Genomic DNA, 19,225 nt, shown 5'->3' with positions numbered 1-19,225 from the left:
CTTTCCTAGGTACCTTTATGGCTTTGAAGAATATTGTAGATCAGCAAACATCCAGTTTAGAACTATCCACCATAATAATCCTAAACCTCAAGTGGTTATAGAAGAAGAAGAAGATAAAGAGGAGACAAAAGAAAAAGTTATTGATCAGGCAGTTGTATCTGCTACCGAAGATGAAGAGTGTGAGGAAGAAGAAAAGCAAGAGGCAGATGTGGATGTGGATGAGCCTGTAGCTCAACTTGAGAAAACCCAGGAAGCGGAGGATGAGGAGGAGGAGGAGGAGGATGACGACGACGATGATGAAGAAGATGAAGAGGAAGATCATGATTCCGGTAGCGATTCTGAGAGTGATAAAGATCAAAAAGAGATTCATTCTCCAAGGGTAAGTGACAACCATGCCTGCTGGCCTACAAGTTGAACACAGCAAGGATGTGTTTAGTTTGTTTTAACATGGGAAATGTGTTTCAAGCTCTGTTAGAAATTCTAAAGGTATAGTTTACCTACATTGTCAAACCGATTACTAAAATGATTCTACATGCAGCTGTTTTTACAGTTACCATTCTTGATGGCCTGCAGTGGGCTGGCGCCCTGCCTGGGGTTTGTTTCTTGCCTTGCGCCCTGTATTGGCTGGGATTGGCTCTAGCAGACCCCCGTGACCCTGTAGTTAGGATATAGCGGGTTAGATAATGGATGGATGGATTGTTGATGGCACTCCTTTCCACTTGATAAACTCGAATGTATTTCTCATTGGAATTTCAAGAGAAATATAAATTTGATAAGCAATTAAAAGCCTTTTGTTTTCTTTTTTGTGAAAATAAATGGATTTTGTGAGCGTTCTGTTGCTAAAAAGTATAGCACATCTATAAAATGTCTCCTCAAGCTAAACTGACTTTATTTTTTATAAAGAAGAGAGTTGAGAGATGGCTGTGGGAATTGCCTGGGACTCCATGATATGATATTATGCTATTACTTTGGTTACAGTATACTAACAGTGTTTTTTCAGTTGGTGTATTGCAGATTATTTTTTTTTATTACTTTATTCCCCTTTTACTTGATTAAAGGTACATTTGAAATTTCATCTCTATAGGATTAAAAAAAATGTAAGGATCTTTGCATTCCGTACAGTAAGACTGGGAAGACTTGGTTATGGTCCATGTATACTTGGGTACAGTCTCTGAATTTAGCTCGGGGTAAGCTGTTGCCGTTGTGCAGTGTGTCCTTATGTTTGTAGTATGGCTGTCATCCAATAATTGAAAATATAATGTTTGATATGAAAAATATTTTTAATATATGCAAGAGGCCCCAGAACCCTCCTCCTGCGATTCCAGGCTGGATTAAGCGGATTAGAAAATGACATGATTTTACTGATGCATGTAATTATTACAACATGCAGTTATATTGCATCCTGGGTACTCCCTGCATAGAAGCACTTGGAGTAGTGAGAAAAGCGCTATATAAATGTAAAGTATTATTATTATTGTTATTTTGGAATTGTATTTCCCATGGGATGGACTTTGTGCCCTGTCCAGGGATTATTCTTGCCTTGTGCCCTATTCTTTGCTTGAATAGGCTCCATCTTCTCCTTGACCCTGCCATATTTATGTGGGTTAAGAAAATGGATGGATGAATTTTAATGTGCTGCATTTCTTTTTCTTTCTTTTTTTTTAATTTTATTGATTTTATTGTAATCATTCCATAGAAATACAACAATTTTTACAAAAAAAAAATAGGATTGAAAACAAATCAACCCCCACCCCTGAGAAAGAGAGCATGGCCAATGGAATAAAACTTAAAAATAGTAAAAATAAACAAATTGATGAGTTTAATAGGTGATTACAGATAAATGGAGACGAAAAAGAAATGGGGAGAGAATCTACTTCCTCAGTGCTTTAAGAGCGTATTCTAAAATATTGTTTATTAGATCCTGCCAGGTTTTGAAGAAGTTCTGCACAGATCCTCTAAGTGAGAATTTGATTTTTTCCAATTACAAATAGTATAAAACATCAGTTACCCACTGACATAAAAGTGGAGAGTTAGGATTCTTCCAGTTTAGCAAAATAAGTCTGCGTGCCAATAGTGTAGTGAAGGCGATCACAGTTTGTTTGTCCTTCTCCACTTTAAGCCCCTCTGTGAGCCCACCAAACACGGCTGTTAATGGGTTAGAAGGGATTGTGACACCCAGGCTGTCTGAAAGGCACTTAAAAAAGTTTTGTCCAGAATGATGTTAATTTGGTGCAGGCCCAGAACATGTGACCCAGTGAGGCTGGAGCTTGATTGCAGCGTTCACAGGTTGGATCTTGCCCTGGAAACATCTTGGACAATTTCAAGCGAGACAGATGTACATGATTATATAATTTTGAGCTGAAGAATTGTATGCTTTGTGCATATGAAGCTTGAATGAATTTTTTTTTTTTTAATTACAGTTAGTCTGACATACATAATTGTGATTTTATAGTGGATTTCTGGACAGTGACTGTACAATCTGCTTACACTATGAGTTCTTTCCTATTTTTGGTCTCCTAATGTTAACTGGTATGTAAAGCTCTAATCTGCATGAAAATGTATTCAGTGTAATACCAGTAAAACAGAAGGGACTGAGGGATGGGCACTATAAACTACTTTTATTTTCGGCTATCCTTTTGTGGTACTTTCCTAAAAACACATACACATTTGGAACAGAGTTAGTTTGCTGAAGGATTGTTGGCAGATCGTTTCCTGCCCAGGGCGGTGGACCAACTTGCTCTTTCTCAGAGGAAGGTTTTCCAGTAGAGGTTTGTGTGTGACTGATTTCACTGTGCTTCCTTTTTGTGCTCCAGCATTTGTTGTGACATGCTGAAGTATTTTTTCTTCTACTTCTTTTCTAACCACCATGAAGAATGCGTTTGGAACGTGTTGTAAACAAGTTAAATAAATGTGTTTTGTTTTTTTTTCTCCCCCCCTTCATCTCTGTGTTGTCAGAGGGGCTTCCTTTGTAAAGGTCAAAGAGCTCTGTAAGGTGAACAAAAATGTTGCGCAGTATTTACAGTCCAGCTTGTGGTTGATTGTTGATGACAGGTGGAGTTCACTTTTTACTGGCTTTTTCCAGATCATCTGGTTTGTTTGTTTGCAGTTCAGAGTGGCAGTGAAAATGAAGGAAAGGCAGTTGGAGGATGTTGGATTCTGCAGCAGCATTTGTTTGAAAGTTTTTTTTTTTAATATTCTTTTTCAAGAACCTGTTGCCTGCTTATTTTTAAGGCAAGAGTTGCATGTTTTGGCAAAGATGAAGGGTTATTTGGTTGGTTGTGTGAAGTGTCATGTGTGCCCTATTTCCCAAACTGCATTTAGTAGAAGGATAGATATGATTTAGTTCCATTTATCTGATCCAGCTCCCTTCAGAAGTCACTATTTCACACATAGCACACTGTCACAAGGCACTTTATCCTACTCGCCTCCAACATCTTGATTTTTGTGAGACGCCTTTTTTTTTTTTTTTTTTTTTTTTAAAGTCTCTGCTTAATTTGTCATCCTGGATTTATTGATTTATTTATTTTATTTTTTATATATAAATGGGGCATATTTAATAACATGGTTATTCATTCAAATTCTTGTTCTGTCAAGTAAGTAATGCAGAAGACTGCGACTTCTTCTTCTGACTGGCTGAGCTAACCCCACCGCTGCTGTTCCCACATAAAAAATTAGACCTACCGGTGTGCAGCACTTACTCTGGGCAGATATTATGTGATTGGCTGCCCCCTACTGAGACCTGGATTACTACCAGTAACGCTGTCCATAGCTACAGTTGAACTCCGACGTTTCCGTACACTTGGGGTGAATTCTTTAGAGCTCACTTTCTAACCCCTCCACAGATTTTATTCTATCAAACTATAAGTTGGGCATATCATTTAAGGCATCTAATTTGTGCAGGGCAGAATTAATTTTTTCCAGCACTGTTCACGGACCTTTGAGTATTTCGATTTTTCTTGACTATATTGCAATTCCAGTGGGTCACAAGTTTACATACACTTTGTTAATATTTGGTAGCATTGCCTTTAGATTGTTGAACTTGAGCCAAACGTTTTGGGTCGCCTTCCACAAGCTTCTTACAATGAGTTGCTGGAATTTTGGCCGCTTGGTAACTTGGACAGGTTCGTAGGCCTCCTTGCTCACACACTGTCTTTTTCTGCCCACAAATTTTCAATCCAATTGAGGTCCGGGCTTTTTTGTTGGCCACTCCAACACCTTGACCTTGTAGTCCTCAAGCCATTTTGCCACAACTTTGGAGATCTGCTTGGGCTCATTGTTCATGTGGAATACCCATTTGTGACTGAGCTTCAACTTCAGTGCTGAGCTCTTGAGATGTTCTGTTCCTACAGTATATCTCCATCATTTTCCTTCCTCATGGTAACATCTATTTTGTGAGGTGCACCAGTCCCTCCTGCAGCAAAGCACCCCTACAACATGATACTTCCACCCTTGACGGCTGAGATGGTGTTCTTTGGCTTGCAAGGTTCCCCCTTTTTTCTCCAAACATAACAATGGTCATTATGGTCAAACAGTTTGATCTTGAAGTCCTCAGACCAGAGGACATTTTTCCAAAAGGTAAGATATTTGTCCCCACATGCCATTGCAAACTGCAGTTTGGATTTTTTTTATGGTCGCTTTGACGCATTGGCTGCTTCTTCGCTGTGCAGCCTTTCAGTTTATGTTGATATAGGACTCGTTTTACTGTGGATATCGACACTCGTCTACCTGTTTCCTTTTCCTCCAGCATCTTCAGAAGGTCCGTTGCTGTTGTCCCCGGACTGAGTTGCACTTTTCGTGCCATAGTACTTTCTTCTCTAGGAGACAGAATGTGTCTCCATCTTGAGCGGTATGACGGCTGTGTGGTCCCACGGTGTTTTTTCTTGTGTATTATTGTTTGTACAGGTGAATGTGAAACCTTCAGGTGTTTAGAAATTGTTCATAAGGATGAACCAGATTTGTGAAGGTCCACAATTTATTGTCTGAGATATTGGCTGATTGTTTTTGATTTTCCATTATGGCAAGCAAAGAGGCAGTGGCTTTGATGGTAGGCCTTAACATGCATTCACGTCCTCACTCCAATTAGGCTAATTGGCTATTAGAAGAAAATTATTCAATTTCCTAAAGGTTTGACATTTTCTGGAATTTTCCAAACTGTTTAAAGGTACAGTGAACAAAGTGTATGTAAACTTGTGACCCACTGGAATTGTGATATAGTCCATTAAAAGTGACATACTCGGAGGTCTGTGAACATTGTTGGAAAAAATTACTTTTGTCCAGCATAAAGTAGACATCTTAAACGATACGCCAAATTTTATAGTTTGTTAGTATAAAATCTGTGGAGGCGTTATTAAATGAGTTTTAAAGAATTCACCCCAATTGTATTGAAATTTCTGACTTCAACTATATGTGGTAGCCACCATATCAGAAGACCCTATGAAGACAAGGTTATATATCTTTTAAGAATCATTGCATTATTGTTGGACGAGCCAAAATGACTGCTGTACACAGTTGTACTGGGTGCTACAAAATTGATTAAAATTAAGACTAGAATTAGAAAGACAACAGTGTAAAACATTGCTCATTGATCAGCCTGACTTTGATGCTCTACTCATCTTCAAGATGCATTCTAAGTCTTGTGTGCTGTTACAGAAATAAAAGAAAAAAAATGATAAAAAAAAAAACCAACCCAATAACCCATTATTATATTTGTGACGCAACCAGAGTTTAGCACAGGGTTTTGCATTTTGAATTCATTTTTGTTTTGTTATTTTCAGGTACGTAGCAGAAGAAGTATGCCAGTTAACAACGTCTTGGAAACAAAGGAATCTCCAAAACTGGACAAATTAAGAGAAGATAATAAAGCAGATGCTGAAAAGGAGGAGATGACATCAGAGAAAACCGAGAAAGGGTCCAATGAAACGCCACCAAGGAGAACTCCATTAAGACAAAAAGTTGAACGGCGACATAGACAGCAAGAAGATTCGGAAAAAGAGTCTGATGAGGAGGACAGCGAGGAAAAGGCCAATGAAAGGTAAATAAGAAAGCAATATAACATAACCAGCAAAAAAATGACATACTTGAGTCCATTACTTAGGAAAACGTGACCTGATTTAGGCTCTATTTGAGCTGCAGTACAGTTTGTGATTGAGACGAGTCACTGTTTTGCCTTCTCATGTTTGGTTTGAGATTTCTAACCAATTTCCAGAAAAATAAAGGTGTTAGCTTCTGGTGTTCTTTGTTAACTTGCATTAAGGGGAATTTCAACTAGTCTAAAGCATTTACCAGTTACCCGAGTTTTATTTCAGAATATTTATCCCCATGTGTTTGAAGGAAATAATCTACACGGTGTGTTGTCAGAACCTTGAACAACCAGTCGGCTCTAAAGGTTAACAGTAACTCCGTAATTAGTGGCCCTTATCTTGTGTGTGTGTGGGTGCGTGCATGTGCATACTCTGATGCAAGGGTCGCCATCTCCGGTCCTGAAGGACCACCGTGGCTGCAGGTTTTCATTCTAACTCTTTTTTTTTTTTTTTTAAATGAGTGCCCTGTTTGTGCTGCTAATTAATATCTTGTGAATTCATTTTAATTGAATTGCTTTTTTAAGATTTGTTCCCCTGAATTTCTACATCGTTCCTCTGAATTGCTTTATTTCTTTCCTTAAATGGCACCCAAATAGAAATGAAATGTGAAGTGAGGGAGTAAACTGAGGACCAAATAAGTCAGGGCCTCAAACTCCAATCATCTGCTTAATGAGGTGCCAATTCTTGTCGTTAATTAAACTCGTTCTTTAATTCCATTTCTTGTTGCTGCTCTCGTGGTACATTAGCAGACATTTCTGAAATTCCTAAGAGCACTGGTCAAATGTTTTGGGGACCTGAGCAGACCAGCATTCCTGAGACCTTCATGGTTCTTTATTTTCAGATATTGTGAGATGGATACCAGTTGTTTTGGCTCATTTTGTATCTCATCATTGTTTGCCTGCTAATTAAGGTAAAAGAAACAATGAAGGGGTCTGAGTCTTCAAGAGCAAGTCAATTAAAATGAGTTCAAAAGAAGTTATCTAAGAAAAGGGTTGCAAAGAAAACCTGCAGCCACGGTGCTCCGATGGACTGATAACCCTGTTCAGGGTTACTTCTTGCCTTCTGCCCATTAATGTCAGGGTAGGAACCAGCCCCCACAATCCTGAATTGGATTAAGGGGGTTTGAGTATGCATGTGTGTAATCTAAAATGAATGACATTTTGCATTTCTAGCACAGAGTATGCAGATGTTTATTCAGACATTACTAAGCAATTGTAACTACTATTTCAAGACAAACAGAGACATGTAGTCGCTGATGGGTGAATTCACTTTTTCTTTGTGGTGTCACTCGTAAATTGAAAAAATCTGGCGTGATTAGGGACACTCACGTTTTGTAAATCACTTTCTATATTTTAAAAGAAGAAATTTGCTTTTCCAATGTTGAATGATGCCCATTCATTAAAATTCTTTTATTTGAAGTAAGACTTAGAAACACAGATGAAGCTTTCTAAATAATAAAAGTTATTTGAGCAGCTTATACTTGTGCTTCCTTCAGAGTTTTTTTTTTTTGTTGTGGGGTTTTCTTTGAAAAAAAAAAAAAAAACATCCTGTTGTTCATTTGAAGATAAATGCACAATAACTTTTTTTTTTTTTTATGGATGTTTTTTCTTAGGCAAACGTTTAGTGTGTAGCAGCAGGATAAGAATCAAACTTTTAAGATCTGAGACCTTTTTTCAAATTGTCTTACAATGAATTGAGCACAAGTGTTTAAATCACTTGAAGGCTGACCGATTCATACAATTTAGTGAAAAGTTCTGAGTTAAGCGCAGGCTAGAATGTGGCGTGTTCAAGTCTCTATAGCTGAGCTGTCATTTTTTTTTTTTTTTGTTCTTTATTTTAACCGTCAGGAAGTTTTCATGCTAGTTAGTTTACCACAGCGATTAAGAATGTTACTTCTCTGCCTTCGGGTGGTCGTTACTTTTGTATATCTGAGCACACACACTTATAACCACCAGTCTGTGAAAGCTTATCATGGTAGCAAGCAACATGAAGGGCGGGGAGTATGCAAAGTCAAAGCCTTCATTCCACCATATTATTACATTACATTTAAAAATAAATAAATACATCTTTCACTGCCACATACAAGCCCAGTTTTTTAATGTCTAGTAATTTCAGCTATTACACGCCCCAATGGTCAGCTGAAGCACCCTTTATTAATATAACACGTGAAGTAACTTAACAAAGAATGTTTTAGGGAGACATTGGTTTCCTTTTTGATTGCTTTTCATAAGATTGCTTTGTATTTATATAATGTTCTCTCCAACTTCTGCAATAATGCCTGCTTTTATTCCTACTTCTCAAAAAGTAGCTTTAGTTTGTTCTGACATTCAATATCTGTGCTGTTTTTTTTTTTTTTTTACTGTTATATTACTAGTGTACCAGTATTTAGTCATGCACTTTAAAAGTACAGAAAGAAGCATTATCTAATTGAAATGAATTCCATGGAGTTTAACTGCAGTCCTTTAATGGTCACTCATGGACATCGTTCTTGACATGCTCATTCCAAGGGATTTTTCATTTCAACAGATGCTTATAAAGCCAACACTGTAACCGAATAAAGGAAATCTTAAATAGAAATAAATGAAAGGATATCAGGAAAGACTGATAGACGAAGTACTAATCCCACTGGAGCCCATTGACTGTCACACAGAAGGAAGCAGCTGATGGTCTAACTGTCGAGGTCTTAAACTCGGGTCCTGGGAGACCATGTGACGATGCAGGTTCGCTCCATGCTCCCATCTGACTTCTGGGAGCTGTTGAACCCAACACCGTCGGTAATGTCACCGATGAGCTGGACAGTGAGGCACAACAGTGAAGCAGGTGGATGGTGCAAAAAGTGCAGAGTGCTTTTATTTAAAACCGCAACAACAAAACTAAGTGTTCAAATAAATAGTGCAGTGCTGCAAAGTCATTAAATAAATAGTCCAATAAAACGAGTGAACTAGTGGAGGTTAAAAACACAAAGAAGAAATCCTTTAAAAACAACAAGGTTAAAATAACGGCTGGAAGCAGTCTTTTAAAACACAAATCCCAGTGCATCCTTCTTTATCCCAGCAACTCCCCTGCTTCTCCCTTCCGGGCCCTGCAACAGGGGAGTCTCCCAACCAGCATATGCAGCTCCTTCAATACTGGTCCGGCAGCCCTCCGATCCTGGGGGTACGTCAGGCTCCAGCCGGACCGAGACTTGGGTTTCTTCCCCCAGCGGCCAGGGTACTCATGCTGGGTCTCGACACGCCCAAAGCCTCCTCGACTCCGCTCCTTTAGATGGCCAGGCATCTCCACTGCCGGTCACTCCAGCTCCTCCTAATTGCTCAGTTGGAGCGATCGCTTCAAACTGCCCCCTCCGAGAGTTGGCCACACTTTTCCGGGGATGTCCTACCAGCTGCCTGCCTTTGCTCATGCGAGCCTGCTGTCCCTCGCACCGGCTCCCCACTTCTCCAGCCTTCATCTCCTCTAACCTCCCATTTTTTCTTTTTTCTCTTCTCTTTTCATCCTTCCTTTTTCTCTCCTCCTAGCCGCCTAGCGCTTCTATTTATTACAGGGATGTGGATCGAGTGTGGCAATCAGTAGCTCCTGGCACCAATTACGGATGAGGACAACTCCTCACCTGTACACTTGAGTGAGGACCATCCACCTCACACATCACGCAGGAACTGCTCCGGCCACACATACCACTCCCCCTCTCTAAGCTGCGAGTGTGGCGATTATTTATTTAAAAAGTGGCCTTTTTGACATGAGCTGTGGACCCGCTACACCACAGACCAGCATGCCCTCTTTACAGCTGTTAAAGGAATTTATCATTTTTCTTTACATGATTTATTCCTGCTCTGATTTTTCTGCATTAAAGAGAGTGGATAACCAGTATGTTTAATTAACTTAAATACTCGTATATATCTGTGAGTGTATGTATATGCATCATATTTCTTTCTATTTAAATATGTTTATTAAGTTATAATGTCAACTTGTCTGCTGCCTCAAAAACATCATTTGGTATTGAATTCTCAAAAACAGTTCTAATGCTCGCAAAGTGCTTTCTGTTAGAATGAAAAATACAATTCATTTTCATACTACTTGCATTATAAAGTAAATTCCAATTGGTGGCACAATGTAAACTTAAATGGTGGAGATGCTAAGCAATTTAACTTCTGAATGAACAGAAATTAGCGTTCTGTACAGTCTGCATATTGTGTGTGTTTGTATATGTGTATATATATATATATATATATATATATATATATATATATATATATACATATATATATATATATATATATATATATATATATATATATATACATATACATACATACACACACACAAAATAGTAAGATGTGCATGTATTCACAATATTTTACAGAGGCAAAACCTCCTGGCACATAACCTTTTGACTGAATATTTGAGGCACTAACTACAATATTGGTTAAAGCCTCGAGTTTCTCTCATGAGAACTGAAGATTTCTGTTCTGTGAATTGGTGTTCGGTAGTTTTGTCAAGTTAAATTTGATTTACTGAGCTGAAAAGAAAAATCCAATACTAAATGAATTTGTCTCATAAAATCAGAATAGGTCTAACCAGCTTTATGTCAAACCTGTTCTTGCAGAGAAGAGAGTGAGGCTAAGGATGAATTTGAAGAGGAGGCCGAGGAAGACAGTGACCATTGCTTAATGGGAACTAAAGTTCGTGTGAAATATGGCCGGGGAAAGACCCAGAAAATCTATGAAGCGAATATTAAAAGTACTGAAGTAGATGACGGTGAACTTCTGTACTTGGTTCATTATTATGGCTGGAATGTAAGGTAAAGTTCTATCAGGCTCCTTAAAAACCTGTAGTTAATGGAGGGGTGGAATTAAAAGGTTTAACTATTATCTGCATCTACAAGATCTTCCATGCTGCTTATGCTCACATCTTATTCTCCATCAGGAGTAATGACATTTGGCCCACTATGAGTTTATACATTTAAGGGTGATCTGAAGGCATTAGGTTCTCTCAAAATGTGCATGCCATGGCCTTCGCTAGGAATGTGTTAAAACAGACACCGTTTGTTATGAGAAAGATTGTTGTTGGTATAAACACTGGTCACCATGACCCTGAACTTGATTAAGAATTTTTGAAAATGGATTATTGACTAATATGACTTAGACAATATGGCTTCATAAACAATAACCTATTGGGCCACATACAATGAGACATGAGAGTAATTTTTTGCTGTCTACTCAGACTCTTAAATGTCACAAAATACAGATGCCATGAGTGAATCGCTTTTTGAAATCAGTTTACAGTTGAATATCAGTTCATTAAGGTCTTTTAAAAATGTGTTTTGTATAAATAATCAGATGTTTGGCATTGCGTCTGTCTGTGAACTCATCTGGTATTACCACCTGAACAGGCTGGCTTTAACTACACAACTCCTATTTATAACACACTGAATCCCACACCATTCAAGTTCGTGACTTGTGTACTTTCACTGCATGTGCATTTGTCACGTTGTAGTTGTTGGACAAACCTTTAGCATTCCACTAATCTGATGTTTGCTTATTTGTTTAAAGCAATTAGGTACAGTTTTTTTTTATTAATCTCACTGAGTTTCTGTGTGTATTGAAGCTAAATGCTTCTAATATATTATCATTTGAGCAGTCTGCCTTGTGTCTCAAAGCACCATTATGACCTTAGCCTCTTTGGCAAATGTGGAAGCTTTCAAACATTGGGTCATAAAGTTTATTTTGGAATGAACATTTTTGGGTGGGAGCATGCACTGATTACAGCACGTTGCTGCACCCACCACACGGCAAGCCACCCGGATTGAGATCCAAGAGCAGTCAGGTATGGATGACACCTCAGCACCACACTGAACAATGTGATGTTTTTTACAGTGACTGGAGTGCCAGTCCTGCCACCAACCCCCAAGTTTTCCCTGCAAGTAGTTCCTCCAGTGAACTTGTACAGTGGCTAATTTCAGTCTAGCTACTATTAAAGAAACGGCCACTTTGTTTTAAACTTGTTTTATTTGCCAGCACTATCTGGTAGTATGAATATTCCATGTTTTCCTCACATGTGTTGTAGGTCTCCTCTTTGTAATTTTCCCCATCCTAAAGACATACAGAATCATCTTCTTCTTTCGGCTGCACCTGTTAGGGGTTGCTACACCGGATCATCTTCTTCCATACCTTTCTGTCCTCTGCATCTTGTTCTGTTACACCCATCACCTGCATGTCCTCCCTCACCACATCCATAAACCTTCTCTTAGGTCTTCCTCTTTTCCTTTTACCTGACAGCTCTATCCTTAGCATCCTTATCCCAATATACCTAAAGACGTACAGAATAGATTAATTAAAATTGTTCTCAAATCCTTAAGCATAAGTGAATACAGGATGTGAAGGCATGGTGCTTCATCCAAGGTTGGTTTTCATCTTGTACACCGCAGTGCAAGGATAAGTAAGCACTGGCTCCTCGTGACCCTGAACTGGAAAATTTGATTAGAAAATGAATAAACGGGTGGAAGCACGCACAACTGAAGTCATGATTCATTCATTTCATGAATACATGGACCCGGCCTTTTCAGGAGTATACATGTTTATTTTTTTATATCCAGCAGTCCAACTGCAAGACACAACAAGTTAAAGCACTTGTAAGTAATAGCTGATTTGTCACTTTTTATTGTGGTGTCACTGCTTCCACAAATCACGTAATTTTTATTTGTGAACTTACAACTGCAACATAATTGGATAAAACTGGCAGAAGCCAAACTCTTTATTTGTCCTGGAACAAGCTGTGTGATTTTTTTTATTTTTTTAAATAAAGGAGATGTGTTATACAATCCTGTGATCAGTTTCAAGCAATGGAATTTATTCAATGAACCTTTTTGTGAGCCCAGCCTAGATTAATATTGGTGCTATGTTTGTCACATCTGCATTTCTTGGTGTTTATAGGCAACAAAAATTGAGCAGAAACATCTGTTAGAAAATGTCCAACATACCCAATTTAATATACACACAAAATATGGTGGATTGGCCTTCGTGACTGAGGTGTTGAGTTTGTTCTCTTCTTTGTCCAATCTTGCAGATAATTTTTCGAAAAGTCTATACTGATGGGCCAAGAAGGGGTAGTTCTGTTGGTGGGTGACACAGATCGCTCTGCTATTGAGTTATATTGATATTTTGTTTCAAGCTGTTTTTATTATTTTTGTTTTTTTTAAGATATGATGAATGGGTGAAAGCTGATAGAATCATCTGGCCTGTAGACAAGTGTGGTACAAAAAGGAAACAGCGAAGGAAAACAAAAGTGAGTCCTTTTCCATCACTGGACTTGGGTTGCCATGTTTTAGTTAATAATCTGTTGTCATCTGTTCCATTTTACAAACTTAAATTTGTTCTTTGGTTTTAGAGTAAAGAGGAATGCGAGAAAGACGAGAAAAAGGAAGACGACAAATATAACAAAACAAAGAGAGGCCGGCCACCTTTGAAGATAACTCCTTCCAACTCCTCTTCCCGCAGTGCCTCGAAAAGAGCCAGCAGTGAAAGTCGGCTGAGCGGCAAAAGCCCACTGCTTTCTGAAGCATCTGCAATTTCAAATGGATTTGAAGGTAAAGTCTTAAAATTTTCTTTGGATAGCCAGTCACAAACTATACTTTTATCTAAAACAAAGAATTTTAGTCAGGACAGATGGAAATAATGGTATCGGGTACCATAATTAAGGCTTGTGCACACTACCTAAATTGACATGGTTACCTGAAAAATGTTTAAATACTTTGAATAAAACTATGAGAAGCTGCATTTCTAGCTATGGCACAGTTTTATATAAGAGAGTAACTGAAGCACATGTATAGGCATTCTTTATGGTATTTCCAAGGCTATTAATAATAATAATTCTTTGCATTTATATACTGTAGCGCTTTTCTCACTATTCAAAGTGCTCAGCAGTTACAGGTTAAGGGCCTTGCTCAAGTGATCATTTGTATGATCCTGTTAGCTGGAATTGGTGGGCAGGTAATTGTTTCAAGAATATTTTATAATGGAATTAATTAAGTCAAAAGTTGTATTAATTTTTTTTTCATTTTCATAACACTTGCTTTTAAGGAGAGTTTTTTGGGTAGACTCTTTCATCTTCTGCATGCTAAAATGTTAATATGGAAGTGAACCTGACAGGTTGTAGTCCACAGTTACTTCACATTACTTTTGCTTTTTGCTAACTTTTCACTTTCTAGCTTCAGTGTTTGGGTTCGTTGTTATGCTAATAAAATGTAGTTATGAGCACTTTGAAATCAGTTCAGTGTTTTCTTTGTCTGGCATCACCTGACTGACCAGTACAATAAGACCCCCACATATGATATAATGTTCAAAGAATATTGATGTATAATTATGCTAGACGTAGAGCTTTCTAGGGTTCCCCCAGACAGACAGGACTATATTTTGGGAAACAAATTACACCCTTGTGATAAAGAGTATACTAATAGGTGTCTTCAGCAAAATGATGAATAGGACTTGGAAGCTGTGCGTGCCACATCAACTGAGCCTAGGAGTTCACCACCTATTGAGGTACGAGGGGGTCAAAACTTTGAAAATATGGAAATCGGTAATGTAGGCCTGTGGAGTGTTATTTTATGTATCTGGAGCTATGTGGATTACGAATATGATCATACTTTTGATATTTGATTCTTTACCGGTGGTCCTTGCCTTCTACAAGATGCTCACAGAAGGTTAAAAATGACACATTTCACACGTAAGCATGTGGGTGGGGTATTGTAGATTATCTCAACTTCAGTGATTAGGAATATATTTTTGATTCTTTACTAGGGCTGTAGTCCCCCGTGGACCTCTATCAAATTGTGAAAAATGACAGATTTCTAGTATAGCTGAGGATATTTAGATTTTAAATTGAAGGACACATTTTAATATTTCAAATATGTGATCCAACTATTTTTACATACTATGTACTTCCACCTCATGTAGTAGTAAATCTTTACATTTCCAATGAACACCCTGAATTAGGGCAGCTTGTACTAATCCAGTTTTTACCTTTTTCTTACTGCCACATCTGTGAGGAATCAGTATGAGAAACAGGATCATCTTGTCAAGATAAATATGAGGGAGGTTTTTGTTATTTTGCCTTTTTTATCTAACAAACCTTTATTGTGTGATTTACTTCATATGGTAACTTTATATTACAAACAGCTTGATATTGAAATTGAGATCATGTAAATATCCCTCCATTAAAAAAAAAAAAAAAAAAAAAAAAGTTTTGGTTTGCTCCCCCATACCTAAATGTTGAAGTCCACCCATGAGTGTGGCATGATCAGCTGGGCCACTGCATCTCCAAGGGCCTTTCTGCAACCACTGCTGCTAGAATTATTCAGCTATTTTGCATAGAGCCAACAATTCCCCCCCCCCCCCCCTTTAAATTTGTTTGTATCACCAGACAATGGTGTCGCTAAACCATTCTTTGTATGCAGTAGTAACATAAGACTGTTAAAGACAGTTATCAAAACCTTTCCATTTTATGACAAGCCTTACTGGAGGTTATGAGTGGAACTGAGGCCCAAGCCTGATAATTTGCTAATGTCGTAATTTTCCTGATCTCCCATATTAGTTTTCATGCAAATTACTCCACTCCCTGTCGCTTTGCTATACTTGCATTGTTTGTAACTGTGTCTACAAAAATTGTTTTAAATTTCACAGCCCCTGGTATTCAGTTTATTCGTTGCATGTGTGAAAGCAAGTGCTGCATGATGGAGCAAGAGTTAAGCGTATTTCTAAAAATGCCATTGAGTTCAGTAGAAGTGCACTTTATATAATAATGAATTGAAGAACCCAGCTCACTGCACCCTATTAAAACACAAAATAATATGCAATTAAAATGACATGTAGTGTAGTATGCATCTACGGATAACGTGTACCAAATTTTTTAAAGCATCAGATGACAATGGAGAAGAGATGAAAAGAAAAAAATCCAGTCCTGTACTCCAGCTCTCCTTGAGTCAGCCAATCATCAGACTCCATGTAAAGCACTCTTGTGCATTAACGTTAAAGTAAAAACTAGGGGGGCAAGCCCCCCTGGTACCTTTGGGCGTGGTTAAATCTCTTGCCACTCTTGTTTAAGTCTCTTCTCGCGGGACGTGAGTTCTTGATATTTTTTAGTTTATAATTTAAAAATGGAATAAGAATTTGAAAATCTACCATCACATTAAAGTTTGCTAAACTCTGAAAAGAATGATACCAAACATATATATGTAGGTTTTAAAATAAGCCCGATTTAAAGCGTGACAAAAACCTGACATAAAAATGTCACATAAAATCGTTGCACAAAACCTTAGGCTTAGGATTTAATTTATAAAATATATATATATATAATATTTGCAGCTGGAGATCCACAAAGGGAGAAAAAAATGAATCACGTATCATAAAGTAGTTTTTATTCCTGAGCTTATATATATAATATGAGAGAGAGGTGATGCTGTAAAATAGCAAACTCTGTGAGAGGCAAACAGCACGAACAGGGACCTGTAGTGTGTCATTATGACACTGTTTAGCCTTTTGAGATACAGGACAGTAAGTTCTACTCAAGTATACAAATGTATGTTATTAGGCTTTTTCTGTTCTTAGTGTTGTTTTCAACTGTATGCTGTGGTTTGTGCGGATCAGATGTTGCCTCTCACTCTATTGCAAACAAATGCAACTGTTCACTACAAATGAATCTGTACCATGGCGCTAGGTTGTAAAACCTTTTTTCCAGTTTGTCATGTTGATATTAATAATCTCTCTTAATATCTTAATATCCATTTATTAGTTTATTATTATAAGAAGAAAACAAACTACCCTTATTGAAGAGGTGGCAGCTTTCAGACATTTTGAGTTGCTTCCGCTTCTCTCCAAAATGCGTCTTTTCTAACGTGCACTTTAATTTACAGAGACGCCGAGAAGACGCACGAGGCACACGTCTGGATTGTTTGATTCTGATAAGGGCTCTAATGGTAAGATTTGCAGCCGCTATGGTCTTGATAAGTAGCTTTTTACATGCTGATCATTTGGGAAAGGGGCAAGTCACAGTGTTGACTGTTCATTTGACTCCATGCTGCTCTGTTTGTCTGTACTCAGACTTCAAAATATGTGTAAAACTTTGTAAAACTATTGAGCAGTGAACATAGGTATAATACTGTTATCAAATTTTAAAGCAATGAACAAAGGGTTAAATAAGTAAAGTGAGTGTATGCCTCTGGTTCCTGACTCCATGCTGGTAGTGATATGCGTTCTTATATCCTCCACACAAGATTGGGTGTTAAATCCACTGATGGGAGAACTCTTTTTTGTTTTCCCCACCCCTTTTGCAGGTGGATGGGATGTCCAGTCCAAGCTATTGATACCTGCAGTTAATATTCCGTCTTTGTGTTTTTTATAAAGATTCTGGCAATTCATCTGAAGAAAGTGATGTAGAGGACACATCTGAAAGTAAAGCTGAAGAAAACGAGAAACCAGACACACCAGAAGAAATAAAAGAACATCCTCTGCAGAAAGAAGATGACAAGCCCAAAGCAGCAGAGGAATGTCTCGGAGGTCCACCAGAGCAGCCTGAAAATGTCAAAGTAGTTCCTGAAAAAATACCTTTGAAATTGGAGGAAGAAGAAAAACCAGAGCCTGACTCTTCAATAACACTCGAAGACGTGAAGGTAGCACAAGATGACTTGAAGAAGGAAGCTGAGAAGTCCCCAAAAAACAAAGGCAGAAGAAGTCGATCCAAAGAACAGAACACTGATGGCGCTAAGTTGTGCAGTAGTCACATAACTGAGGTCAAGTCTTCTGTAACGGAGATTCCAGAAAACTTGGATTTGGAGAAGATCCCAGATACTTCAAAAGTTTCTGAGCCAAAAATGAAAGACTCTGACTCTGATTCAGAGAGAGAGGAACTCTATACAGACGACAAAAAGCCAGCGAAACGAAAAGTCATTGAGCAACAGCCACCTGAAAAAAGGTTACGGATAGACAGGCCTAATGAACAGCAACTGGAGACTCCAGAGAAGTCAGATGAGCATGGGGAAAGGTGTCCTGATCTTCCTGAAGTGGATGATGAAATTAAAAATGAAATGCCTGCTCTGTCTCCAGAGGTTGAGTGCATACCTGAACACGTGGGCATCACTTCGCCCATAAAGATAACTGAAGAGGGCTTGCTGAAAATGGAGGACGATTTCATGCCACAGATTGGGCCTGAAGCTCTCGTTTGCCATGAGGTTGACCTGGATGACTTGGATGAGAAAGAGAAGTCCCCAAGTGAGGATGTCCCCAACGAGAAGCCCTTTAGTCCGAAGGTTCCAGCTGATGTGACTTCCCTAGGCCACCAGGGATTTTCAGAGCCCTCTCCCACAGTGTTCAGCCCAGAGGAATCACGTAGCTCTAAAAGTGAAAGTGACACCACAATCGAAGTGGACAGCGTAGCAGGAGAATCTCAAGAGGGTCTCTGTGAGAGCGAATCTGCAAACGGCTTTGAGGCCAGTACCAGTTCTAGCATCTGCAGCATTTCGCTGCAAGAAAGAGAAAGTAAGGAGCGAGGTAAGTCAAAATAAATGACCAAGGCTGCAGGGTCTTTAAGGGAAATCATACCCCTCAGTTCGCCATTTTAGACCAATGGGCACACACTTGTTGATTCCTCCTAGAAAGTTGGTGCATGTTGATGTAAAATTGGTGGTGAAAATGCCAGACACATTTCCTTACTTACTATGGGACTGAAATATTTTGGTTATTCTGCATCTTCATGTATAGCAATACCTCAGCTAATGAAGTATACGAGTTCAGGGCTTAAGTTCATAATAAGAAACTTAATTATCAGATGTAGATGGATTATAGGAGGAATATGGATACATATTGCATTGACTGGGAAGTGTAGTTATTATTTATTTCACCATCAAAGATGTCATTTCCTTCCTCAACGATGCTATTTCTGTCTCCCTGATCTTCCGCAGCTCCCTGCACTCTCAACAACCTCGTCAAGTGGCTAAACATTCATTCTGCCAAATGAGGCTGGCAACCACACTTAGGGAAAGCGAGGGCAGATGGTGTTCTCTCTGACCCGAACTCCCATGAGCTTATCAGAGCTAGGACACTTAAGGAAGATGCACCAGTTGCCATGCACCTAGGCTTGTGGATTTTATTTGCTAAATCAGA

At 38.6% G+C, this 19,225-nt stretch overlaps 1 protein-coding gene across 1 annotated transcript in view; it reads left to right on the top strand.

Annotated features, from left to right (window-relative positions):
• Positions 1–19,225, top strand: part of arid4a (AT rich interactive domain 4A (RBP1-like)) — a 67,915-nt gene that overhangs the window by 37,553 nt on the left and 11,137 nt on the right. The window contains exons 15-21 of the mRNA XM_028822151.2: positions 10–379; positions 5,775–6,031; positions 10,681–10,875; positions 13,274–13,358; positions 13,461–13,659; positions 16,981–17,043; positions 17,471–18,613. Coding sequence (XP_028677984.1) covers positions 10–379; positions 5,775–6,031; positions 10,681–10,875; positions 13,274–13,358; positions 13,461–13,659; positions 16,981–17,043; positions 17,471–18,613 — 2,312 coding nt within the window. The remainder of the gene's footprint in view (positions 1–9; positions 380–5,774; positions 6,032–10,680; positions 10,876–13,273; positions 13,359–13,460; positions 13,660–16,980; positions 17,044–17,470; positions 18,614–19,225) is intronic.

Source organism: Erpetoichthys calabaricus, chromosome 16, assembly GCF_900747795.2.
Source record: "Erpetoichthys calabaricus chromosome 16, fErpCal1.3, whole genome shotgun sequence".
Taxonomy (NCBI): Eukaryota; Metazoa; Chordata; class Cladistia; order Polypteriformes; family Polypteridae; genus Erpetoichthys; species Erpetoichthys calabaricus.
This window is presented reverse-complemented; position numbering and strand designations above follow the sequence as displayed.